Consider the following 23,509-nt stretch of genomic DNA (forward strand, 5'->3'; position numbering starts at 1 on the left):
TGCTGTGCTGAAATGGGAAATGCCTGCTCTCCTGCTGCTCCTGGTTTATGTGCAGGGGTTTATTTCTAGGCATGCCAAGCTTCACTTTTGTCCAGTTTCCTTTGTTGACTTCAGAAATGTAAGTACACACCAACCTGACTGCAAAAAGCCTTTCTCTGCTTGGGTACTTAAAACCAAATTATTTCTTTCTTCCCCATCCCAGCTTACAAATAAAAGTGATTGTGGAATTAAAGTGTTGAGGAATAAGAACTTGGTGCTGTGCCTGGGCCTGCAGGCTGAGAGCTCTTCTGTTGCACACATGCACAGAGATTGCCTCTGTAATGTTGTTGGTTCCAAGGGATGTATTTTTATTCTGGAATTTTGCTGGCAGAGGGAATGAAAGGCTGATAAAGCAAATAGTGACAACAGCTTATTTGTAATGCTGTTACCTCAGCCCTCACTGTTGTGTTTGTGTTTAGTTCTGCCTCCTTGAAGTGACAAAGACAGTATTATTAAAATACTTCTGTGCAGGATTTCAGTATTTGTGGGACACAGAGGAGTTACAGGGAGAAGGCAAGGGATGATTTGTGACTTGGACCAGAATTGGAGGCTTTGCCAAGAATTATTTTGAGTGCATTCATTACATGTACAACTCTTTTTCTATTCTTCCTTTTCTTTTTTTTCCAGGAGAAGAAGGAACACAAACGCACACAGAGAGCAGCAGCCAAGAAGCTGAAGGACAGACACGATGCCAGTCTTGCACATCCACATTTCTCAAGCTAATCTGGAGATTCTTGATCATTTTGTCCGTCTCTTCCTCCTGGGTTGGGACCACTCAGTTCGTCAAAATCACTTTTGAGACCTTTGACTGTCCCTTTTTCATTACTTGGTTCTCAACAAACTGGAACATTATGATTTTTCCCATTTATTATTCCGGGCACCTTGCAACTTCACAGGAAAAGCAGTCTCCAATCAAAAAATTCAGGTAGGCTTTATCGTGGCAGTATCCCTTTAAAAAAATCTAATTCCTGAGGGCTGAGATCACTGCTGTGCTCATTCCACCCATGGTGTCAGAATAAAGGTCATGCTACAGAGAACCTCATTCATAAATAGCTCACAGGAGGCTGACAGATGAGTGATGTGTGCTGAATAAATGGGTACTTGATTGTTAAAGGGGTTTTTAAATGAGTTGAAAAGGTCAATAATCTGCTTATAGTCTTGCCTAATTCTCTATATTTTGTGTTCTTGCCTGGATCAGGTGAATCTGTCCAGGTCCATTTATGATAGAATAGCAGTGTTGGGTACAACCAAGCCAGCTCCTGGCTGAGAAGAAAAATGCTCAGAGCTGAGGAGGTGGTTTCCATGTGGAAGATCATGGCTTGCTCTCTGTGCTGAGCAAGTACAGCAGGATGCAAACTGCTCTTTCCTCCTGCTGGAAATTTATAAATTCCTTTTCAGTAGCCCCTGAGAAAACAGAGAAATCCAAGCTTGAGGGTGAACTTCACCTTAGCCAGTTCTGAGGAAAACCACATGTAATCTGTCTGCAGGGCTTGGAAGGACCTCACATTCTGTGACAACTGATTTCACAGTTCCTCCTCCACTTTTGTTATTCCACTGATCTGACAGCATGTGGGAGCTGCTTTAAAGGACAGGACAAAACTCAGCTCACCAAGAGATGCCACACCTTGCCCAGGGAGGGAAGAGATTCACAGGGTCATTTTGGGCTGGGATCCAATTCTGTTGTTCCAGTGCAGGCTTGCTTGGAAGAGAACCTGCCTGACTCCAGCAGAATTGTCTGTTCCACCAGGAATTAGCCAGCGTGGGGCCCATCCCTGGCTCCTGCTGTCCCTGAGCACACAGGGAATACAGTTTGTGACTGTCTGGCTGGAGTGCAGCAGGGCCAAACTCTTCCCTCAGCAGCTTTTTGCCAGGATCTGGGATGTAATTTGGCCCTAAATTATCATTTCTGTCAAATCAGTGTGACTGAAATGGAACAGTTGCACTTAATTAAGTGCTTCTCTGCAAACTCTGGTGCTTTGTCTGTTAATGATGCTTCATTCAGATTTCTGCTGGAGTGTTTGTGAGAACATGAGCAGTGTCAGCTTGGCTTCTGCATGTGGGGTGAAGTAATAACAATTGCACAGCACATAAGGAAGAAGGTGATAAGAAATATCCCTGCAGATAAACCCCCTGCAGTTGGTTCATTGATTATATTTCTATCAGAGCAAAATTTTGGGGCAGTGCTTAAAAAAAAAAGAAATCCTGTGCTTAAATAATTGATATATTTCCCCAGCTGTTAAGAACTGAGCTTTTAAATTTGAGGGCACTCTCTTAAATGCCACAGGAATTTCTGCAGTGAGTGGACTGAGGAATGTGTGGACTCAGGAACAGTGTTAGAGTTGATGGGAATCTTCCCCGAGTATTTCTTATTCCAGATATGTCAGGAACTGACAGATCTGTCAGATCTGTCACGTCCCAAGGAGGAAGTAACTGCTGGTAAATAATGATTTAATCAGGAGGAACAACTACTTGGTCTGTGCTATGTTACAACTTGACTATCCAAATTCTTACAGATAGACATGGGATGGACATCTTCTCAGGATGAGCTCTCCATTTTTTGGCAGGATTTTTTAAAGGATTGAAAATCTGTGGGTTTAACTTGTAGACAGATTTAATTTGGAAAAGATCTTTGGAGGTCATTTTACCAGCCTCTTCCCCTGAACAGAGGCTTTTTCAAACCTGCATTAATTGTGTATTTTCTTGATTTGCATTTTTGATATTGTTCCTGTTACAAGGCTTTTTATTGCACTTTGTAAGATTTCTTGCTGCTTCATTTGTGCCTGTTTTACTCCAGTGCAGTAGCTAATTCTTGTCAATAAACCCATTTGCAGCAGTTCCAGGCTTTCCTTGGAGACCAGAGGTGATTTATCTTTGTGTTTCTGGAGGATGTAGTTACTCTCCAGGAGCTTTAAAGACATCAGGCATTTTGTCCAGCAGATACTCCCAGTGGATCTGAACAAACAATATCTGTGACATCTTGGCAGAGATCAGTGATCCTGGAAGTGACTTGCAGAGTGCTGCCCCAGGCTGGCAAAGCTGCAGAAAGTCACTGCTCCTTTAATAAATCCCACTTGGAATGGCAGGAGTCTCAATCCTCAACTTCAGATTGGCTTTCTGGAAAGTTTAGGCTGCTCAGTACCTAAAGGAGCTGCAAGAGAGATGGATTTTTGACAAGGACATGGAAGGGGAATGGCTTCAGACTGAGAGAGGGCAGATTTAAATTAAATATTGAAAATAAATTCTTGACTGTGAGGGTGGGGATGCCCTGGCACAGGGTGCTCAGAGAAGCTGTGGCTGCCCCTGGATCCCTGGAAGTGTCCCAGGCTAGGTTGGACAGGGATTGGAGCACCCTGGTATAGTGGAAGGTGTCCCTGCCATGGCAGAGGGTTGGAAGTGGATGAGCTTTAAGAGATTCCTTCCAACCCAAACCACTTTAGCATTCTATTATTATAATATTTGAGATTATAAACTGTGTGTTTCTTTACCTTAGGGATTCAATCTTGCGGTCTGAGAAAAGAACTCAGGGTTATGAACTCACTGCTGCGTTTAGGTGAAGTGTCTTGGTTGTCTTGAGGCAGAAGACATCTCTGGGTATCCCCTCAGTATTGTAAATAAAAGTTATGTCCCTCATAAAGAGTTTCCTTGCAGAAAGAAGAAGGAAACTCCTTGCATTAGTGCTGGATAAGATGGTCTGAAGTTCAGGAAGCTCAGAAATAGGAACTCTAACCCTGCCAGCATTTACCACAGCAGAAGACACTGCACAGACTCGACTTTGGAGCCTGATGCAGTTGTGGTGTGGAATAGGTGGGTGAAATTTTCAATGTCAGTACATTTTGCCTCCCCTTTTGGCGCCTTGGCTTCTCAAAGACAAGCAGGGTGATGCTGAGCAGCTTCCTGCCAGGATCCACCCCCGGTGTGAGAGCTGAGATTGGAGCTGCAGCTCTTCCCAGCCAGGGAAAGTGTTGGTAGGTGCAGGTTTAGTGTGAACAAAACATACTGGGAAGAGTTGGACTTCTTGGATAAGGAGAAGTGAGCATCACCTGAAGTGCAGACTGAGCCATGAGCTGGTATTTGTGTATGAAACCCATCCCTGCAGGTTCCTCACCTGTCACTGTAGGACACGTGAAAGCACGACGTGAGCCACTGCTATTTGCAAGGTAAAGAAGGAAGGTTTATTTTCTGACTCCAGCTTTATACTTTTCCAAAGGTGACAGTGGATTGGGGAGTGAATGTGTCACCTCTCCAAAGACATTGGACAAACCACCAGTACATCAAGTTTCTCCACCCCTGTGAAGGAATGCAAAACAATAGGTTGTTTACTGAAAGTTGCCTGAGAAAATTCTCTAATAGAATGTTGTCGCTGTCGAGGCAGGACGGGAATGAGAAGACTGACTTAGAAGGCTGTTGAGAGTAAAACTCCACTTTATTCAGAATACCCTGCTCTTTTATACAGAGCTTTACAAGGATCAAATCCATTGGTCCTGAAGTGAAAACAACTCAAAGCATTGGTGCAGAGTGCGTGACACACAGTGATAGAACTTAACTATAAACAATGTGAAAAACAAGAGAGATAAAGAATTATTTACATTCTTTCCCAGCTCTTTCCCAGGCTTCTGCCTGGAGAGAAACTCTCAGTTTCTTTCTTTGACTGAATCTGAGATGCCCAGAATGTAAACTCAGAAGGCTTTAGAAAATCTTAGGAATCAGGGTGACACTCACTCACAGTCCTGTCCCTCCGTGTAGCAGCAGCAGCTCAGTGCAGCTCCCTCAGCCACCTGTGGAACAGCAAACCCAGACCTGCTCTGCAGGGGGAACATGAGGAACACCATCAGCACAGAGCTGGGCTTCCCATGGACCCTTTCTGTGGGACACAACATTCCTTGGTGCTGTCCCTGAGCCGGGCACTGCAGAGCCCCTTTCCTTTTGCTGCAGCTCGCCACCAGACCAGCAGAGCTGGCCAGGCCCTTTCTGCCAGCTCAGGCTCAGTGCTGGGGACACCACTCACCCACTTTGGTGCCTGCCCCATGCAGCGAGGTGTTTTATTGCTGCAGATGCCATCATTTGGGCAGGAGCCCTGAATTTGTGCTCCCAGAAGGTGCTGCTGTGTAATTTGCTGCCCCAGTGTCACATCCAGGTGATGTCACCACATTCTCTGTGTTCCTGTGCCCCAGGTCTCTGCCTGTTTGCTTTATTTATTTATTTATTTATTTTCTGTGAGCTGTTTAAAACCAGCTGCTGGATTTCATTCGCTGTGTGTCAGAGGGAACAAACCCATTCCTGGGCAGGGCTTGGCATCAGAATAACTGAGAGGGCACACGAGATGTTTGGTGGCTGCCAGAGGCAGAGCTGCACGACTGCCTGAGGTGCTGGAATTCCTGAGAGCATGGCACGCTGCCCAGAGCTGAGGACTACCTGCAAGTAAAAAAGAGTTATTTGTGTTAGAGGGCAGGTTTTAAATAGACTTCTTGTGCATTTGGAAAGAGTTTGTGTCGTAGTTTCAGGGTCAGCTGCCCCTAGATATGTCTGTGCCTCTAAGCCAGCAGCCTGCAGCATTATTTGTGTGGGGAGGGTTCCAGGGAGCCCTCTCTCCTGAGCCCAAGGTTTTAATCACTGCCACGTCTGAGGACTCCTGCAAGTTTAATTTTATTAGCATGTCAAAGAGGCTGAGTTAACCACTGAGCCACCAGCCCTCACAAAGCCTCAGGCAATCTGACTGGGAAAATACAGTGTTCTCCCAGCTCCTCATTGACTGAGCATTATTCATGGAGCTCTGCTGGGCACAGGGGTGAATTCATCACGTCTCTGCCTCACTCAGCCTGACCCTGTCAGAGACTTTGCTGTGTTTTCTTCACGGAGAGTTGAGGAACCTCCAGCCCCTGTTTTGTCTGGTCATTGCTGTGTGTGATGGAGGCCCTTCTTTAACAGCTCATTGCCTGGGGCTTGTGAAGCATTCCCAGATTCTTTTCCTGGATGTGCATCCCTGCTCCTCCCTCCCCCTGCTCCTGGGGGCTCAGAGACAGGAGACATCGCTGGGGCAGCCCCAGCTGCCTCTCCCAGATCACCGACCCAGAACCATGGAATGACCACCGAGCCTTCCTCCTCTGAGGATTCACATCTCAGGGCATCCTCCTGACTCCGCTCCGGGTTTGGCTGTGTGCAGACATCCCAGGGATCTGCAGGACAGCAAAACCTGGCCCGTTCTGGCATCTGGGTCCAGCTGTGCATTTCTGGAGGCAGCCAGGCACATTTCTGCCTCGTTTGAACACAGCACAGGCTTCTTTCTGTTATAAATGAGAATTTATTCAGCCAGATTAAAAGTAAAAATAATTTTATTAGCGGTCAAATTCTATCTAGCCAGCCACAAGGAAAGGACAGAGCCGAGCCAGGGGTCGGCCCTGGGTGTGCCACAAGGAGTCAGCCTCAGCAGAGGTTTTCTCCTATGCCCACACACCTCCATCCTGGCACAAGTGCTTTTTATAGGAAAATTCCACCTGAGGCCAAGATTTCAGCAATCAGTCTTTTCTTCTATTCAGTGTCCATAGGTTAATAAGATTTTCTTTTTTTGGTGATGAGGAGAAATAATTCAATGTCCGGAGTAGGTGAATTCTTGATGAGATTTTATGGGAAGGCTGCATTCACATGGATCTGTCTGAGGATTTCCATGAGATCCATCTTGGACCATTCATGTGACGATCAGCACCGATGATCAACACCTGGAGTCCCCATGGTCAGCACCTGGAGTCCAGCCATGGCCCATCTCCTGGCCGAGCCAATCCTGTGACTTGTAAATCAGTTTCCAATATACACCCAGTCTCACCTGCAAGGGAGGGGAACTAATACAACGGGCATAATCTAACAAGTATCTAATATTACATATTTCATACAAGGGATGGCGCGAATTATATTTACTACACATAACATTTCCTCTAAGATCCTGACAGCCCCTGAGGCAGGGTGGGCTTAAAATGATGCAGCTGTGCCCCAGAAGTGATGGCAGAATTCCCACCACGCCGGTGCGGGGCTCACAGAGCAGGTTGGTTGGTGCCAGGACATGGAGCACCCTGGCTGTGGTGTCATGGAAAGGGGACACAGCCACAGTGCACCCACCTGTCTCGAGGTGAGGTGTAGTCTGAGCCCAGAATCACCCTCTGCACCCACCTATGTCTCAAGGGGAAGCATCTTTTAAAAGTAAATTGCTATATCACTACCATATATTTAAAAAATATATATATTTATATATAAAAATATAATATAATATAATATAATATAATATAATATAATATAATATAATATAATATAATATAATATGACATATATTAATTATATTATATCTATTCTATTCTATTCTATTCTATTCTATTTATTGTGTAATACTATATTATATTACCTATGTAGTATTACATAATATTACATAATTATATATACATATAATGCTATATATATAATATCAATATCATTATCAATATCAATACACTATATTGATATATATATATAAACATATTTAAATAAAGGTAAGCTGCTGTATCTGCATGTCAAGGAACACTGAAGTGCTGCCAGTGATTTCCTTCTCACACAAGGAAACTTCTCACCTCTAACTCCTGCTGAAATCAGAGTTACAAAAACATGTAAAGTTAGGCATTACTTTATTTGCTTCATTAATTTGTTTGCTTTACATCTCTGATAAATGATGCCCACCAGTAACTGTTCTTTTTCATATTTTAAACATTTTTATCCTGATCTGTGGTGAACAGGACTCCTGAGAGCGTTGAGGTCAACTAGAGTGAAGGAGATAATTAGCAGATCCACCAGCCTGAGTACACAGAGTTTGAGAATGGAATTTATTTTTGCCAGAAATGACTGCTTTGTACACCAGGCTGTCTTCGTGGCATCAAGAAACAAGTGGCTATTAAGTAGAATCATAAAACCATTTGGGTTAAGATGTAGCTGATCTCAGTTATTACATAGATGTTATTATTCTACTTTGGAGCCTCAGGACATTTGGATTATTCTCTCCCTGTCCCTTCCCTTGGAAGGATGTGCTGCAGGCTGAGGCTGCCTTGGTTCACTCCACTGATTTTTGGGGTCACTTGTGGGACCTCCTGTGTTTAAAGCAGTGCCAGGGTGCTAAAATGTGGATGAAAAATTAAATTATATAATTTCCATAAAGATTTGTAGGGAATGGGTATGTTTATTTATAGCACATGTCAGGACTTATTGCCCTTTAATGGACATGCATACCTTTGAACGTTTGATCTTTTTAATTACCTTTATTAATTTATATATGCATAAAAATTTACAATAGGTTAATGTATATTTATTTTGTTGATTTTACATTACACTTATAGTTAGTTATATTTGTACTTAGTTTTTGTTAGAAGGTATAGAAAGAATTTCTGGGTTACTTTGCCTTGTTTTAAGGTCTGAGGAGTTTTTTTATCTCTTTTCCTTAGCTGGGGTAGTTTTCTTAGGGCTGCATATTAACTAGAATAAACAGCATATTTAGTAAGCTCAAAGTGGCTCATTTCACCTAAATCTAAATGGATTTCTACCTTGTTAAATTTTTACTCTGTCTCATTCCCCCCTTTTCTCAAGATGATAAGTAAATTATTTTACTTAATGCAAATCTTTATATTAGTAAGTGCCTTTTAGTGGTTTAATATGTATATTTGACTTATTGGGTACAATTAGAGTTGTATAAGGAGTTTTTAAGTATATATAATCTTTATTAGTATATATAAATATAGTTTTGTGATTAATGACTGAATGAATCTTGAATTGGCAGATAAATAGTGGCATTGCATATAGTAAGTAGTAACGTAGTGGGTATATTAGAAATAGGATTATAGGTTATGGATGTTTGCCATCTTCTCAGTGCCTGCCATGCCAAGAAGTGAAGCACACTGGGAATATCTTCAGGAATACCTTCAACCAAGAGTGCAGAGTTCCTAAAAAACATCCTTCCCAGTCTGGGAAAGGCAGAAATTCCTGAAATCCCAAAGAAGCAAACAGCTCACTTGAGCTGTGTGGGACACAGTGTTTGGGAAGCTGGGGGGTTTGTTTGCAGTTTAATCCTCAAGGAATTGTCTCCCAGAAAATACAGTTTTTCACTGTACAATAAAAAGAAGCTGTTAAATACCTTCCCCTCCCTTTCCCTTCCTTCTCTCACACTCCTGTTTGCCTGGCTCACTCCCACTGCCTGGTGGCTCCCTTCCCCACCACGCTGTGTCTGGCAGTCTTTTTGAGTATCTTTAGGCAATCCTTAAAGCTTCCTTGGCCATGCATAAAAATATAATTCAGTAAGAACGAAAAGAGAGCTTGGAGCAATGCAAAAAGAGAAGAAAATTGGCAAGCTGCAGAGAAAAAAATGGTGATTCTAATCCCTGTGCTCATGGCCTTGAAGGCAGAGTCTGGGAGCTGTCAGAACATTATAGATAACCTTCATTTCTGTGTGTGAGTCCCTGGGATTATTGTTGCACAGAGTGTGATTATTCCAGGTAAGTTAGGTCTTTTCTTCTTGAGAAATTGCTGTTTAAAGAAGATTGTGGCTTGTTTTCCCTATGTGAATTAAATAATGGATTCTCTTGGGCGTGTGGAGTAGTGAGGAAAAGCAGGATAAAAGCCTAATGAATGTTTGTTGTGCTGGAGTGAATGCTAAGGAAAACCCTGGCTGAGACTGAAACTCTTTTCTTTCCATAGGGAATGCAGTCGGATTTTTGGTGAAGATGGTCTGACGCTGAAACTCTTTCTTAAAAGGACTGCTCCCTTTTCTATTCTGTGGACTTTGACTAACTACCTGTATTTACTGGCTTTAAAGAAGCTCACAGCCACAGACGTCTCTGCCCTCTTCTGTTGTAACAAAGCTTTTGTCTTCTTGCTTTCTTGGATTGTGCTCAAAGACAGGTTCATGGGAGCAAGGGTAATGAACATGCCTCCTTTTCCACTCTCTCATCTTTTCATTATTGCACTTAAACCCATCAGCCATGGTGCTGCCCCAGCAGTGCTGCACTGGGGTGTAGACACACCATGAAAAGCTTTCTCATTCAGTTTTATGATGCAGCCTCAGGATCAGTTAGAGACCTCAGAATTCAAGGAGCTATTACAGCCAAGTGTAACTTGATAAATTACAATAGGAGAACTTCCAGTTTCATATAAACCTGTCTTGGCTTATTGTGCTGAAGTTTGGTTGATTATATTTTAAATTTAGTGATGAATGCTTAGATTCTAACCAAAGCAGTTTTCTTCTTTGTTTGGATAGACAGATGTTTGCAATGTGTGATGTTTATGTCTTGTGCTACCCTGTCACTTTTCAAACACACATTTACATGTGCATGTGTAAAAATTGCTTTAAAATTAACACAGCTCTCTTGTGTGGAGGTGCATTTTGCACTGAAGTGTTTCAGGACGCACTGGCAGTAAAATGGACCTGCAAAAATTTAAAACAGTACTCAAACAAAATGTGCCCCTGGATCTGGGGGAAGCAAACCTGTTTTGTGATTTTCCATGCACACATCTCCCAACATGCAGCAGTTTAAACTCTTGGCTTCACATCTTGGATGAGGAGTAGTGAGGATTTCTGCAAAGTTCATTGATGCAGATTCCCCTCTGAAATGGCTCAAGGTCGTGTTGGGCACAGTCCTGACTGAATTATTGGAAACTTTGAACTTCATTAGGCACTGGCTGGGGCCAGGTGTGGTGGCTGTGACCAGAAGGGACCAGCAGCAGCTGGATTTAAGTTCCATGGAAAGCTTGGTGGATCAGGACACTCATTCGAGTCAGTTTGGTTTTTGAAAATGGGCACAGCAGCTTTTTTTTCTTTTTTTTTTTGGATTAATAGTGTGATAGAAGGTTCAGAAATGAAAGGAAAAGACATCCTGTTGTACAGGTGTCTCATCTGGCTTTTGGAGCAACCACCAGGACAGGACACTGAGCAGAACTGTGCTTGCCAGGCTGAGGAGGTGAGCCAGTGCTTGAAGGTAACGCCAGACACCTGGATATCTATATCCTACACAGATGAAAATACAGAAAGATCAGGTGAATGTGACCCACCCTCAGCCCACTGACTGATTCAAAGAATAAACAGGGTGTAAACCCCTCAGTTCTCTACAGAAATAGCAGGAGCAATAACGACCCCCCTCTGACCCTTGATCATCTGAAAAGATTGAGCATTTTGTACCCTTTAAGCTAATTTTCATCTCAAAGCAGCATCTTTCTGGCAGAGCAAGCATAGCTCTTGTGTTCTCCCAGCCTGCTCTGTTAAAGAAACCTAGAAATAAAAGCTGGTTTCAGTTATTATTTATTTTTCACTGGCTAAAAAAGGTTGCCATAAATGTGCATTAGTATGAATTTTGTAAACACCGTGGGGTTTACACAGGAAAAACCTGGAGGGAAAAGTGAGCAGCAAATCCTGCACATAAACTGGATTTCACTGCTCATTGGCAGAGCCTGGGTGCCTTTGCTGGATGGGTAATTCACAGTGTTTTTCAGCTGCTCTCCTGACAGAATAACACTTAATTATGTTAATAACCACGCAGGAGTGTTTGAGACAGCAGCACAGACCCAGCTTTTTGTGCTCTGAATGCCTCAGCTGCTCTCGCCCGCAGCTCCTCAGAGAGTAGCAGGAATTGGGTTATTTGGACAGCAAGGACATGAAAAGAAATAAAGGTCTAACCCCATACCCTGAGCCATGTTTTTGTGGAAAAACTCTGCACCCAGGAGCTGAGCCAGCTTTTCCAAGGAACTCAGCTCAGCTCAGCCTCAATGCTCCGTGGCCGTTGGGCACATCCAGGTGGCATCGAGGTGGGGATTCACAGAATGACAGAATTCACAAAATTCACAGAATCACAGAATTCACAGGATCACTGGGTTGGGAGAGATCTTCAAGATCATTGAGTCCAACCCAGCCCCAGCACCTGAACCAAACCCTGGCACCCAGTGCCACATCCAGGCTTTGTTAAACACACCCAGGGATGGTGGATCCACCACTTCCCTAGGCAGACAATTCCAGAACTTTATCACCCTTTCTGTAAAAAGCTTTTTCCTAATATCCAACCTGCATTTCCCTTGGCACACCTTGAGGCTGTGTGCTCTGGTTCTGTCAGTGCTGCCAGGAGGAAGAGCCCAGCCCCACCTGAGCCCAGCCACCTTTCAGGAGCTGTAGAGTGATAGGGTCATACCTGAGTCTCCTTTTCTCCAGGCTGAGCACCCCCAGCTCCCTCAGTGGTTCCTCACAGGGTTTGTGTTCCCAGCCCCTCAGCAGTGCCTGGGACTGGCTCTGCAGCACATTCCCAGCTCCCTGTCTGCTCAGTGTGGCTGCAGCAGTCCCCAAACTGCCCACGGATGCTCACGGGCATGTGGGATCTGCCTGACATCCCTGTGATCCCCTGGCATCCTTCCTGCACAACTGAGAGCTGCTGCCAGCCAGGCTGGATTTTTAGATGCCACATCTAAAGACAAACCTGTCTTGCTGGCCACCCTGTGGAATGGCACAGTGCCCTGCAGAAGGGCTGCACACAGAGCCATCAGTGGTGAAGCTGTAGCACCCACCCGGGACAGAAAAGCACCAGGGGAGGTTTAGGTTGGATATTGGGAGAGATTTCTTTACAGAAAGGGTGGTCAGACACTTGCCCAGGGAAACGTGGGGTCACCATTCCTGGCAGTGTTCAGGACATGTGTAGATGTGGGGCTTGTGGACATAGTCTAGTGTGGATCTGGCAGTGCTAGGAGAAGGGATGGACTCAGTGAGGTCTTCTCCAACCTTAACAATTCTCTGGTTCTATTTACCTATAAAAAGCAGTGCAGGTGGAGGTACCTTGAAGTACCTCCTGCCCTGGGCAAGGACACACAGAACCATCCCTGCCTGCACCTTAACCTTTGCTTGGACACTTACGAACATCTCTCTCAAATTAATAATGTATACATGTTACACTTTGGGAAGTCCAGAGAGCTTTGGCTCCAAGCAAGCACAAATACTTTAAAAACTTTACATATTTCAGTAGTTCTGCTGGCTTGTGCTGCTTAGATTTAGACACATACTTAAATGTTTGCATGTTTAAGCCCTTGGTTGGGCTTCAGGTGTGGAGTTGAATCACTGTTTTTTAGGTAGGTACAGAGCAGTTTGGGGACATTTTTCTCCCCTGAAAATGTTGACTTCAGCTGGGGAGAGGTTTCTTCCCCATCCCTGAAGGTTTTCAATGCCATGTTGGATGGGGCTTGGAGCAACCTGGTCTAGTGGAAGGTGTCCCTGCCATGGCAGGGGGTTGGAACTGGATGATCTTTTAAGTTCCCTTCCAACCCAAACCATTCTTTACACCTCACTTTCTGCTGTGGTCAACACAGAAAAAAAAAAATGTTTCTGATAAACTGTTGGTTGGCCTTGCTCTCTTTCAGGGAAAAAAAGGGAAAAAAAAAAGAGGCATGCTAGTTTAATTCCTTACCTAGGAGGCTCCAAAAGAAAGTTGCTACATTATTCCATTAATTAAAAGCCTCGTTTAATGAACTGACAGCCACCTTTGCTTCCCTGTGACCTTGCAGAGCAGCCTGCAGATTTGAGCTCAGGTTTCTAAAGCCAACACCTGAGGCAGGCACAGGGCAGCTGTGCTGGTGCCCTGGTATGTAACATGCAAGAGGAGCCTTGAGCATGAAATTTAAATAATGTTTTTGCTGTTTTCAGTCTCGGGAGGTGTTGATGCTCCATGTGTCCATCCTTTTAGTTGTTTCAGGGGGGAAAAAAGTGTTTGGCTTTATAAATAATTGATTAAATTAGGGGTCTGGCTCTCTAAATTTGGTTTAGACAGACTGGGAGTAAGTTTTTCATTATAAAAGGGGATGATGGATCTACTCATTTTCACTGACACAAGGAAAGGACTGAGCAGTGAGGGCACCAAGAATTAAATCTCCATCCTTGCCCTTGGAAGGAGGCCATTACTACATTGGACTCTTCTGTTTTGCCTTCTGAGACTGACATGTTGCTGGAAATCCTCCAGCTGACAGCTGAAATCCTGAATTTCCGTGCAGGGCAGGATGTGCAGGGCAGCCTGAGATGACTCCAGGCAGGCAGTGTGGCAGGGCAGGGGTGTTCTGCACACCCAGAGGAGAGGCTGTGGATGTTTGAGGGGTCCTGGCTGTCACTGGACATTACTTCAAGGCTGGGACTTTGTGTGGTGTCTCCCAGGATGGCCCCACTACTGGAATGTGTTATCCTGGGGAGGAAAAGGGGGGAACATCCTGGTCCCCTCTTGCTAAAACCCTCCCAGATCTCATCACACCACTGAGAGACTGAGGGATCTGGATTTGAGCTTCATTTCATGATGAATTTGGAGTATCAGTGATACCTTCAGGTTTTGCTGACCTGTGTGTTGGAGTTGGGGTGTTTCACGTGGAAGTAAGGTGGGACACAGACCTGCAGTGGGGTTTGTGACTTTGGCACAGCCACTGCCATGTGAGGGGGCACCTGTGTGCCTCAAGGACTGGTGAAATAGGCCTGATGGTGAGGGGGAAGGACTCAAAGCTGCCCCCAGGAGATGAGTTTTCCTGGGAAGATGTTGGCCTGGATGCCTAGGGGATTTAGGAGCACTGACATTTTTACCTGTAGTCTCAGAGACTGGCCCTGCCCTGGGTTCCCCATTGTCCCCTGTGTGAGAACAGCCTCACCTGAGTCAGTCATGTGTCCCTGTCCTGTGTGTCCCTTGAAATACAGTTTTGCTCTACTGACTGGCTCTGCTGAAGTTATTTTTGGGGGTTTTTTTGTGCTTATTGCCTCAGTCTGGCTCACATCTGCCTGGGATGTGTGCCAGTGGGTTTTTGGGACTCTTGGCAAAACAGTGAGCTCTGAAAGGCTATTTTGCAGGAGGGCACGTGTTTGGATTGAGATGAAGTCTTTGAGGTCTGTGGGCTGAAGCTGAGGTTTATCCAGGACTAAATATTTCTTAAATGAAGTTCAGTGATGTTTTCAAGAGGCAAAGTGCCCATGTCACGTTGGTGCTGGCTCAGGAGAAGTGCACTGGCTCATGAAAGTTGGGTATTCAGTGTCTTTGAAATTCACACTCCACATTTACCTGCTGAGGGCAATTAGGTGGAATTATTCTTTTAAAAGAATAAAACACTTTGGGCTCCCTACCACTTCCTTAAGGTTCTTGGAGTCAAGATCCAGGATTTCAGATGTGGTGTAGTTAATGATTCCTGTTCTTTTTCTTTGAAGCTCCTTAGATGCTCTCTCTGGGATTTTCAAATGAGGCCAAAAACCTAAGCACAGATGTAAAGCTTCATGAAGAAATTCAGTCATATCTGTCCAAAAAAAAAGGGCACAGCCAAAACAGCTGGAAGAGCTCCTTGAGGTATCCTGGTATTCCAAAATACAGGGCTCATTCCACTGGACTAAATTTCCAGGCTGTTTGGCCATCTAATGTTTGCATTTCAAGTCCAGTTGGTGGCTTTGCTGAATATTTCTCTTGTTGTACAGTAGAGTGTGATGCCTTAAAATTTCTTGATCTCACAGGTGCCTCTCCAAGTTGGATGTTTAGCTGACAAAATCCATAATGATGGATGTTCTGTCAGGAAGCCCCAGCAGAATTTGCAGTGCTGTAGATCCACACCCCTGTCAGGGCACACACTTCCATTATGCTTCACAATCTTCCCTGTTTAAGGGAAAACAAGAAAGCTCCAGGTAATGACGCTCATGAGAAGCCCCTCCCAGTGATGATCTCAGCTTTACACTGCTTTGCTTTGTCTGTGCAGATAGTGGCAGCAATAATGGCAATCACAGGAATTGTAATGATGGCATATGCAGATGGTTTCCAGGGTGATTCAATTATCGGGGTGGCCTATGCCGTGGGATCAGCCTCCACGTCTGCACTCTATAAGGTAGGTCACAACTGTTTGTTGGCACTCCTAAATTCATTCACATTGCCTGTTAAAATGACATAAATACAAAGAGAATCGCTGTAAAATGAATGTTTTGTTCCGTTCCTCACTCCTGCGTCACTGTGGTGACAATGTGAGGGTAATTAGTTGTCATCTGCCAATTACCCAGAATGGCTTTTCTTAATGAGCCTTTAATGAAATCTCCACTGTCACGCCAGGAGGAGTTTGAGATCATTTTTAAATCATGACAAGAGTTTTTCTACACTTTCCAAAGGGGTTTCCATGTGCAGCAGGGTGGACAGCTCATCCCAGGTCTGCCCTGCAGCTCCCTGGCACGGGCTGGGCTCGGAGCCCTGGTGTCAGCCTGGCACAGGCTGTTCTTTAGAGCCCCTTCTGCTTGGAAGAATTGGCTGCTCTGGAGGGTGAGGGCTGGGATAGGCAGGAATTCTGTGTCTCAGGAGCAGGCTGGGCTGAGCGTGGCTGGGTTTGTTTTCAGCTGCCTGTGTAAAGTTTGGAGTGGGTCGTGGCAGGATCAGGAGCTGCCCTTGCAGCTTTAGACTTTGCTCATCTCACTCATGGATTTGTTGTGGCCTTTCAAAAGTCAGAGTTCATGAATTGAGGCTCACAGAGGACAGGTTCTCACAGAGTGAGCCCTTCCAGGCTGGTTTTCCTCTCACAGCAGGGAAGTCACTGGAGTCTCCTCCCAAACACCAGCATTGCCACACTCAGCCCAAATCGTCTACACTTACTGCATGAATGGTGTGTCCTCGAGTTCTTGGTTTATTCTTGGTTTTTCCAGGGTTCTCCTGCACTTGTTCCTCATGGCATTTTGTCTAAAGCTTTGTCATACAGACTCAGCCATCCCCGTGGCAAAGACATGGAGCTGAAACACAGGAAAGGGCAGAAATCCCACCAAAGATCCCTTTGCAAGACTCCTGGGAGGGAAAAGGGCTGTGCCAAGTTGTCCTTTGCTCCACTCTCCCCGGGGTAATGGAGTGCTTCCATGGCAGGCATGGAATCTAAACCCCTCCTCTCTCCTCTCCCCTCTCCTCTCCAGGTTTTGTTCAAAATGTTTCTTGGGAGTGCAAACTTCGGGGAAGCAGCTCATTTTGTGTCCACCCTGGGCTTCTTCAACTTCATCTTCATCTCCATCACCCCCATCATCCTCTACTTCACAAAAGTGGAGTACTGGTACCCCTTCTCTGCTGTGCCATGGGGCTACCTGTGTGGAGTAGCTGGCCTCTGGTTAGGTAAGTGATAAAACTATTTATTTATTTTTCTAGGTCTTCACCCCTCCAACCCTTTATAAAATTGGCCTCGGGCACAAACAATTTCCCCCTGTCCCCTTAAGCAGCAGAGCTCTCCCACAGATCACAGTGCAAACTGGTGCTCCTTAGAAATGATTCATATTTTTCATTACACTTCATGAAACATTACTATTAATTGAGATACAATTAATAATTGATAGGTAAGCATAGTTATAATTGATAACAATGAATAATTAACAGTAATAGCAGGGAGTAAACATGAAGCAGCACTACTAATTGCCCATTTTTCCATCCCTACCGTAGTTCCACACCAATGCCCCTGTCTCTGGCACAGCTTGACTGCTTTAAATCCCATTTCAAAGGGGCTGCATGTTCCCAGTCAGCTCCTGGGGGATGTTTGTGCACTGACAGGGGCACCCCCAGTGCTGGGGCACCTTTCTGAGGCTTCTGCAGGCTCTGGGAAGGACTCACATAAGGCTTCCTCTTTCTGAGCCAGCAAAATACTTGTTGGATTTAACCCAGGGACATTTTCATTTCCACATAAAACAGCATCCTCTCCTTTGGTAAAGTCTTTTATTCCATAATTGAAGAGGTTTTTGTCTTACTATGTGTTTATTAAATGGCAGCAAAGAGAATGTCATTGCCCATCCCATCCTGAGATGTGGCCAGGCTGGCAGCTGAGTTGCTGTGAGCACCTCAAGCTGCTCAAACCACAACTGCAGCTGCCCTGTGAGCTCCTAGGGTACCAAAATTAGGAATAATTTGTCACCCAAGTGTATAAACCCCACCTTATGCAGCAGACTCAGGAGCAGGACTGAGTGGTGGGTGATCAAAAACTTAAATTCAAGGAAAAGTTAAAGAAACTTAAGAAAATGTCAAGTTTTTTTTTAATCTTTCAAGGAAATTAGAGCTCTCTGGGAGTGCTGTATGTAACAAAGAAAACCCCAAAACAACAAAAGACCAGGTTTTTTGTACCTGATTAAAGCCTGTGCAAAGCCATGGAATATGATAACTTCAGTATTATGATTTGTGAAAAGCCATTCAGCCCTCCCCTTTCCCCTGTGAAGAATTTCCCCTAATTTTATAGAAAAGTAGAAAATTAGAAAATTTAGAAAATTCCTCCTATAGAAAAAAAACCAAAAATCAATCACTTTGTGACAACTCCCTCATTGTGGTGTGGATACTTAATATCACATATTGTCCCTTTAGGGTCTAGGTGGAGGAGAAATGTCTCACTCTGGTGTTTTCCCCCATTTTCATGTGTTATTCTCTGTTTTTCCCTAGCTTTCAACATCCTGGTTAACGTTGGCGTGGTGCTGACCTACCCCATCCTGATCTCCATTGGCACCGTGCTCAGCGTCCCTGGGAATGCAGGTACCAGTGCCACAGCTGCTGCTGCTGCCAAAATGAGCCCCTGGGAACTCAGAAAGCACTTTATTGCTTAAATAATTTGTTGGGTGGAAGTTTACTCCAGAGTCCTGTCTTGAACAACCTCTGCTCTGGAGCAGCTCTCAGCTCTTCAGTCTCCTCAGCCTCATCGCTCCTGGGGTTTGAGCAGCGGGGAGGATCTGGATTTTGGGGGATGCAGCTGTGAAGCCATGCCTGGGGGAGGCTGCCCAAGGGCTCAGGTGTGCTGTGGGGGCTGTTGTGGAGCTGGGAGGCTGGGCCTGGAGGCACCTGGAGCTCTCTCCCCATCCCTGGTTGCTGCAGCCTGAGGGAACACTGTGCTGATGCAGCCTGTTGTGGGTAGGAGAGCTGCTATGAAGTGCCTTCTGTCCCAGAAATCACAGAATCACAGGTTCATTAAGGCTGGAAAAGACCTCCAAGATGATGGAGTCCAACCTTCAACCTTTAACCTTCATCCCTGTGCTCACTAACTATAAAGTGAAGTGCCGTGTCCACTCATTTTTTGGATACTTTGAGGGATGGTGACTCCACCACTGCCCTTGGCAACCTGTGCCTGTGCCTTACCAGTCTTTCAGAGATTTTTTTCCAAATATCCAATCTCTCCCAACTTGGGGTCTTTTCCCTTTGTCCTGTCCCTTTTGTGCAGCCTCTTGCAGAGAGAAAGAAGGTCCCTCCTGAGCCTCCTTTTCTCCAGGCTGAGCCACCACAGCTCCCTCATGGACCCTTCACCACGGAAATCTTGAGGCTCAATCCAGCCCCTCCAGGCTTCCTCAGAAGCTGGGGCACCTCCAGTCCTGCACTGTCAGGTCAAAGCTTGGGGAGATCTGAGAGCCCCATGGCCAGTGTCACCCCCAGAGTGTGACGAAGGGTCACAGGGACATGCCAGGCTGCTCCTGTGCCAATTTCTCTTGGGGTTCTGAGGGTCAGGGTGACCCCAGGAGATCACAAAGAGTCTTTGCCTCCCTTAGCCCGAGCAGCCAAATGAGGAGCCTGGAATGTGTCTGATTGCACTTCCAAGGTTGTTTATTTCTTCTCATCTAAACATTCTTTCTCTGACCTGCTGAGCTCTGGCCAGCAAGGAGGCCGTGGCATTCTGCCCTGAGCCTCGAGTGGCTCCCACCTTATTTACTCAAAACTCCGTGTCTGTGTTTGCAATTTCTTCCCCAATTCCCATCACCCATGTCAGACTGTGAATCTCTACCTTAAACCAACAGAAAAGTGCCACCACCACACCAAGACATGGAGGACAAGGTGAAGGAGAAGGAGGTCAGGACAGTCCCAAATCCCTCCATCTTGTACCCCCTTGAACCCCATTCTAAAAATCTCAAAATTCTATTTATCCACCCTGTGTTAGTTCAAATGTCACACTACTCAAACCCTTGTGACTTGTAATTCCTCACACAGAGTTGGCAGCTTTTTCCATGGGCTAAAATCAAAGCCACAGGTGTTTTTGACTTCTTGCCAAGGTCTCCAAGACCCCTGCCAGGGTCCTGAGACAGCCAGGGCAGCCAGAGGGATGTCCCAGACTCCAATACTCTTGGTGCCATCGTCCATCCTGCTGCTGCTCTGATTCTGTTGTTGTTTCCTCCCCTCCCAGCCGTGGACCTGCTGAAGCACAAGATGATCTTCAGCGTGGTGCGGCTGGGGGCCACCATCATCATCTGCATCGGCTTCCTGCTCATGCTGCTGCCCGAGGAGTGGGACGAGATCACCCTGAGGTTCATCAACAGCCTGAAGGAGAAGAAGAGCGAGGATCACTCCGAGGACATCACGGAATCCAGCGTCCACACGAGGAGCAGGAGCAGAGCCAACGGGACAGTGTCCATCCCGCTGGCGTAGGGCTGGAGGACTCTCCCTGCAGGCTGATGTATATTCTGTGAATATAGCTTAACTTTCCTCACCACCTGTATGCTTCAAAAAATGTCATCTAACCTGAGCAGGGGATGAACTGTAAGATAAGAGAAGTACATCTATGATAAATGTTTACATTTATACACTTAACAAGGAACGGGTGTAAATAACTGCAATAAAATCTTTTGTAATAAACAAATGTTTAAGTTTGTGTCTTTCTGAGCTGGTGAGTTTAAAATGTGGATCAAGTTAACATCATTTATCTCTCTTTGCTGGCAGAGGTAGAGCCATTTTGGAGGATACATATCTTGGATATTTCCAGCTAAATCTCAAAATTTAACATCTTGACTGACTTTCAATGAAGTGTCCTTTCAGCGAGGTAGCAGTTTTGGAAAAGCATTTCAAACCTCTCCTAGAATTTTGGAGAATTAATTTCTGATGCTCACAACAGTATTCTCAATTATTATCAGAATAAATATTCCATGGGTGCAGAACATGAGGCCTCTCCTCCCAGACAACACTGAGCTGTGCCTCCTTCCAAAATCACCTTTCTAGGAGTGGTGCTGGAATTTGAGTGCCTTTAGTAAAGCAGGAAATAGCTTTATTTACGTTGTTTTCTCCCAGAAAAGCTGCACTCCCAGCTGAGCTACAAAAGTCTCAGGAGAGATGGACCCCCCTGGATTGCTATTGCTGTCCCTGGGAAGTGCCATTTCCTATTTTCTAGAGCTTGGGACAAATTAGTATTTTTCCTAATTTCTACTGTGGAAAAGTCTTTCAAAAGCCAAATCAAACCAACCAACCTCCCAATCCCTTCCCTAGGCCTGTTACTGTGTAATTTAGGCTGGTTTGCAGCATTCCTGGGATTGACCACTCCAGACTGTCTTTATTTGAGAGCACTTGATAGGCAGACAAACTTTTTTTTTTTTTTTTCCAAGGAAGAATAAAACCAAGTAGAAAGTATTTAGGTGTGTTTTTGATGGTATTTCTGCCAGGGGAAAAAAAATAATGTAAATAATAATTTATTTGACTCTTTTTTTTTTTTTAAGTTCTTAAAATCTTTTAATGTTCATGTCTAAACTATTCCATGCAGCCAACAGAGCAGAAAAAATGTATATTAAAAAAAACCCACAAACTTTGGCTCTTTCATCAAATGGCTGCAGAATTAGGGTTGCAAAAACCAACCCAGCCAACTGTCCCCTGTACCCTAACCCCAGAGGTGTAAGGTTTGCATACACACACAAGCTTGTTACAGCTCCAGGTCTGCTGCTTTTGAGAGAAGATTGACAAAAAATATTCCAAAAAAGTTAATTATAAAGATACTGATGGGCTGAAAGCACCCAGCACATGGCAGCTTGGCCTCTCCCCACAGTTTTGGAGCTGATACTTTAATTTACATTGCTAGATAGTTTTGGGGATGTGTTTTACTGAAATTTTAGCTCCTGCCAAACTGAACACATGGGGAAAAGAAAACTTTCTTTTCAGCATGCATTGATGAGTATTTTTTGGCAAGCAGCCTCATGGCCGTCTTCAGGCCCAGGACTGGATCCTTCAAAGAACCTCACTGAGAATTCTGCAGGGAAATTTATTTTATTTTTATTTATTTACTTTATGTATGTATTTATTTATTTAGTTCTTATCTCTGTTACAGTCTCACAAACCCTGAGTTCTACAGCACTTCAACAAACTAAAAATGGATCCCCATGTCTCTCTCTACAAGGCTTTTTAAGCATAAACTGTCCAATTAAGAAATGATACCTAAATTATTTTCACTTTTAAGACAATAACCAACCACTCATGCCCTGCAATGTGGACTTTTTTATCCAATTACACAAAACCACCCAAACCCATGGAGAAGAAGGTGAAGAAGAAGGACCAGCCTCTGCCCTAAAACCTCCATCTTGCTTTATATATATTATTGTATTCTAAACCCTTAAATGCCTAAGTTTTCTACCCTGTGATATCACACACTTCTATTCAAACTCCACACCCACAATCCCAGTGCTCATTCAATTTTGGAAGCTTCTCCATGGCCTCAGGTCAAATGCAGAGTTCTCCTGGGTGTCAGAGTCTGTCAGCACAGAAAGTCTGAAATTCTCACCATCCAGGGTTCCAACAGATTGGTTCTTAAAGATCTTCCAGTCCCATCCCCCTGCCATGGGCAGGGACACCTTCCACTCTTCCAGGTTGCTCCAAGCCCCATCCAACCTGGCCTGGAACACTTCCAGGGATGGCACAGCCACAGCTTCTGGGCAGTCTGCTCCCAGATGATTCCAGGGGTGCTCATCCACCTCAGCAAAGCCTTAAACCCCCTCCTTCACCCTCTGCCCAACCTCCAGTTCAAATTCCTCATTAAGCATGGACATAATGATTTTCCCTGGAGTGCAGCTCTGCCTTTCAGCTGGAGAAAACCCCACCACACCCAAGAAATCAGACAACAAACAGAGGCTCTTTGACCTGATGCAGTTGCTGATCCATCAGAGGAACAGCAAACCAATAATCACCCCCATCAGGGGGTTGGACGTTGCCACTTCCAGTGCTGTGGGTGTCTCTGGAAGCCCCTTCTACCCTCCCCAGCAAGGTGGGGTTTCACCTTTCTGACAGCCCCTTCTGCCCTCCCCACCAATGTGAGGCTCCATTTCTGTGGCTCCATCTCCCAAGGAAAATGCCACTTTTGATCCAGCAACTGCGTTATCAGATCCTCCTTTTCGTTGGGGGAACAGAACGTGTCAACTTGTCCCACCTCCTGCGTCCACAGGAGCTGCCAATCCACGAGGATTGCAGAGCCTGCAGTTGTGGCAAACAGATATCACAGAATACCCAACTTTTGGGAAATTCAAAAATACCCATGGATCAGTAGACACCTTTTCAGGTGCAGTTTTTACCTCCTTGCGCACAGGAGAAACAGCCAAGCATGTTTGTCACCACTTTTTGCAAGCATTTGCTTCACTAGGTTGGCCTCCAGAAATAAAAACATGGTCCAGCCTACACAGGGGGAAAAGTAGCCACATTTTTAATGGATTGGGGTGTTCATCACACCTTTGGCATTCCACGCTGTCCCACAATTCAAGTTGAGAGAACACATCACA

The 23,509-nt window shown here is 45.0% G+C and overlaps 1 protein-coding gene across 5 annotated transcripts in view; it reads left to right on the forward strand.

The window, feature by feature from the left end:
* SLC35F4 (solute carrier family 35 member F4) overlaps positions 1-20,622 on the forward strand; it is a 120,623-nt gene extending 100,001 nt beyond the window's left edge. For all 5 annotated transcript variants that reach the window (XM_085580977.1, XM_021534644.3, XM_021534645.4 and 2 more), the window contains 6 exons: positions 667-964; positions 9,736-9,955; positions 15,772-15,897; positions 16,955-17,147; positions 18,450-18,539; positions 20,170-20,622. In XM_085580977.1, coding sequence (XP_085437103.1) covers positions 667-964; positions 9,736-9,955; positions 15,772-15,897; positions 16,955-17,147; positions 18,450-18,539; positions 20,170-20,411 — 1,169 coding nt within the window. In that variant the 3' untranslated portion in view covers positions 20,412-20,622. The remainder of the gene's footprint in view (positions 1-666; positions 965-9,735; positions 9,956-15,771; positions 15,898-16,954; positions 17,148-18,449; positions 18,540-20,169) is intronic.
* Positions 20,623-23,509: the final 2,887 nt, after the last annotated feature.

This window comes from Lonchura striata, chromosome 5 (assembly GCF_050655825.1).
Source record: "Lonchura striata isolate lonStrDom1 chromosome 5, ASM5065582v1, whole genome shotgun sequence".
NCBI lineage: Eukaryota > Metazoa > Chordata > Aves > Passeriformes > Estrildidae > Lonchura > Lonchura striata.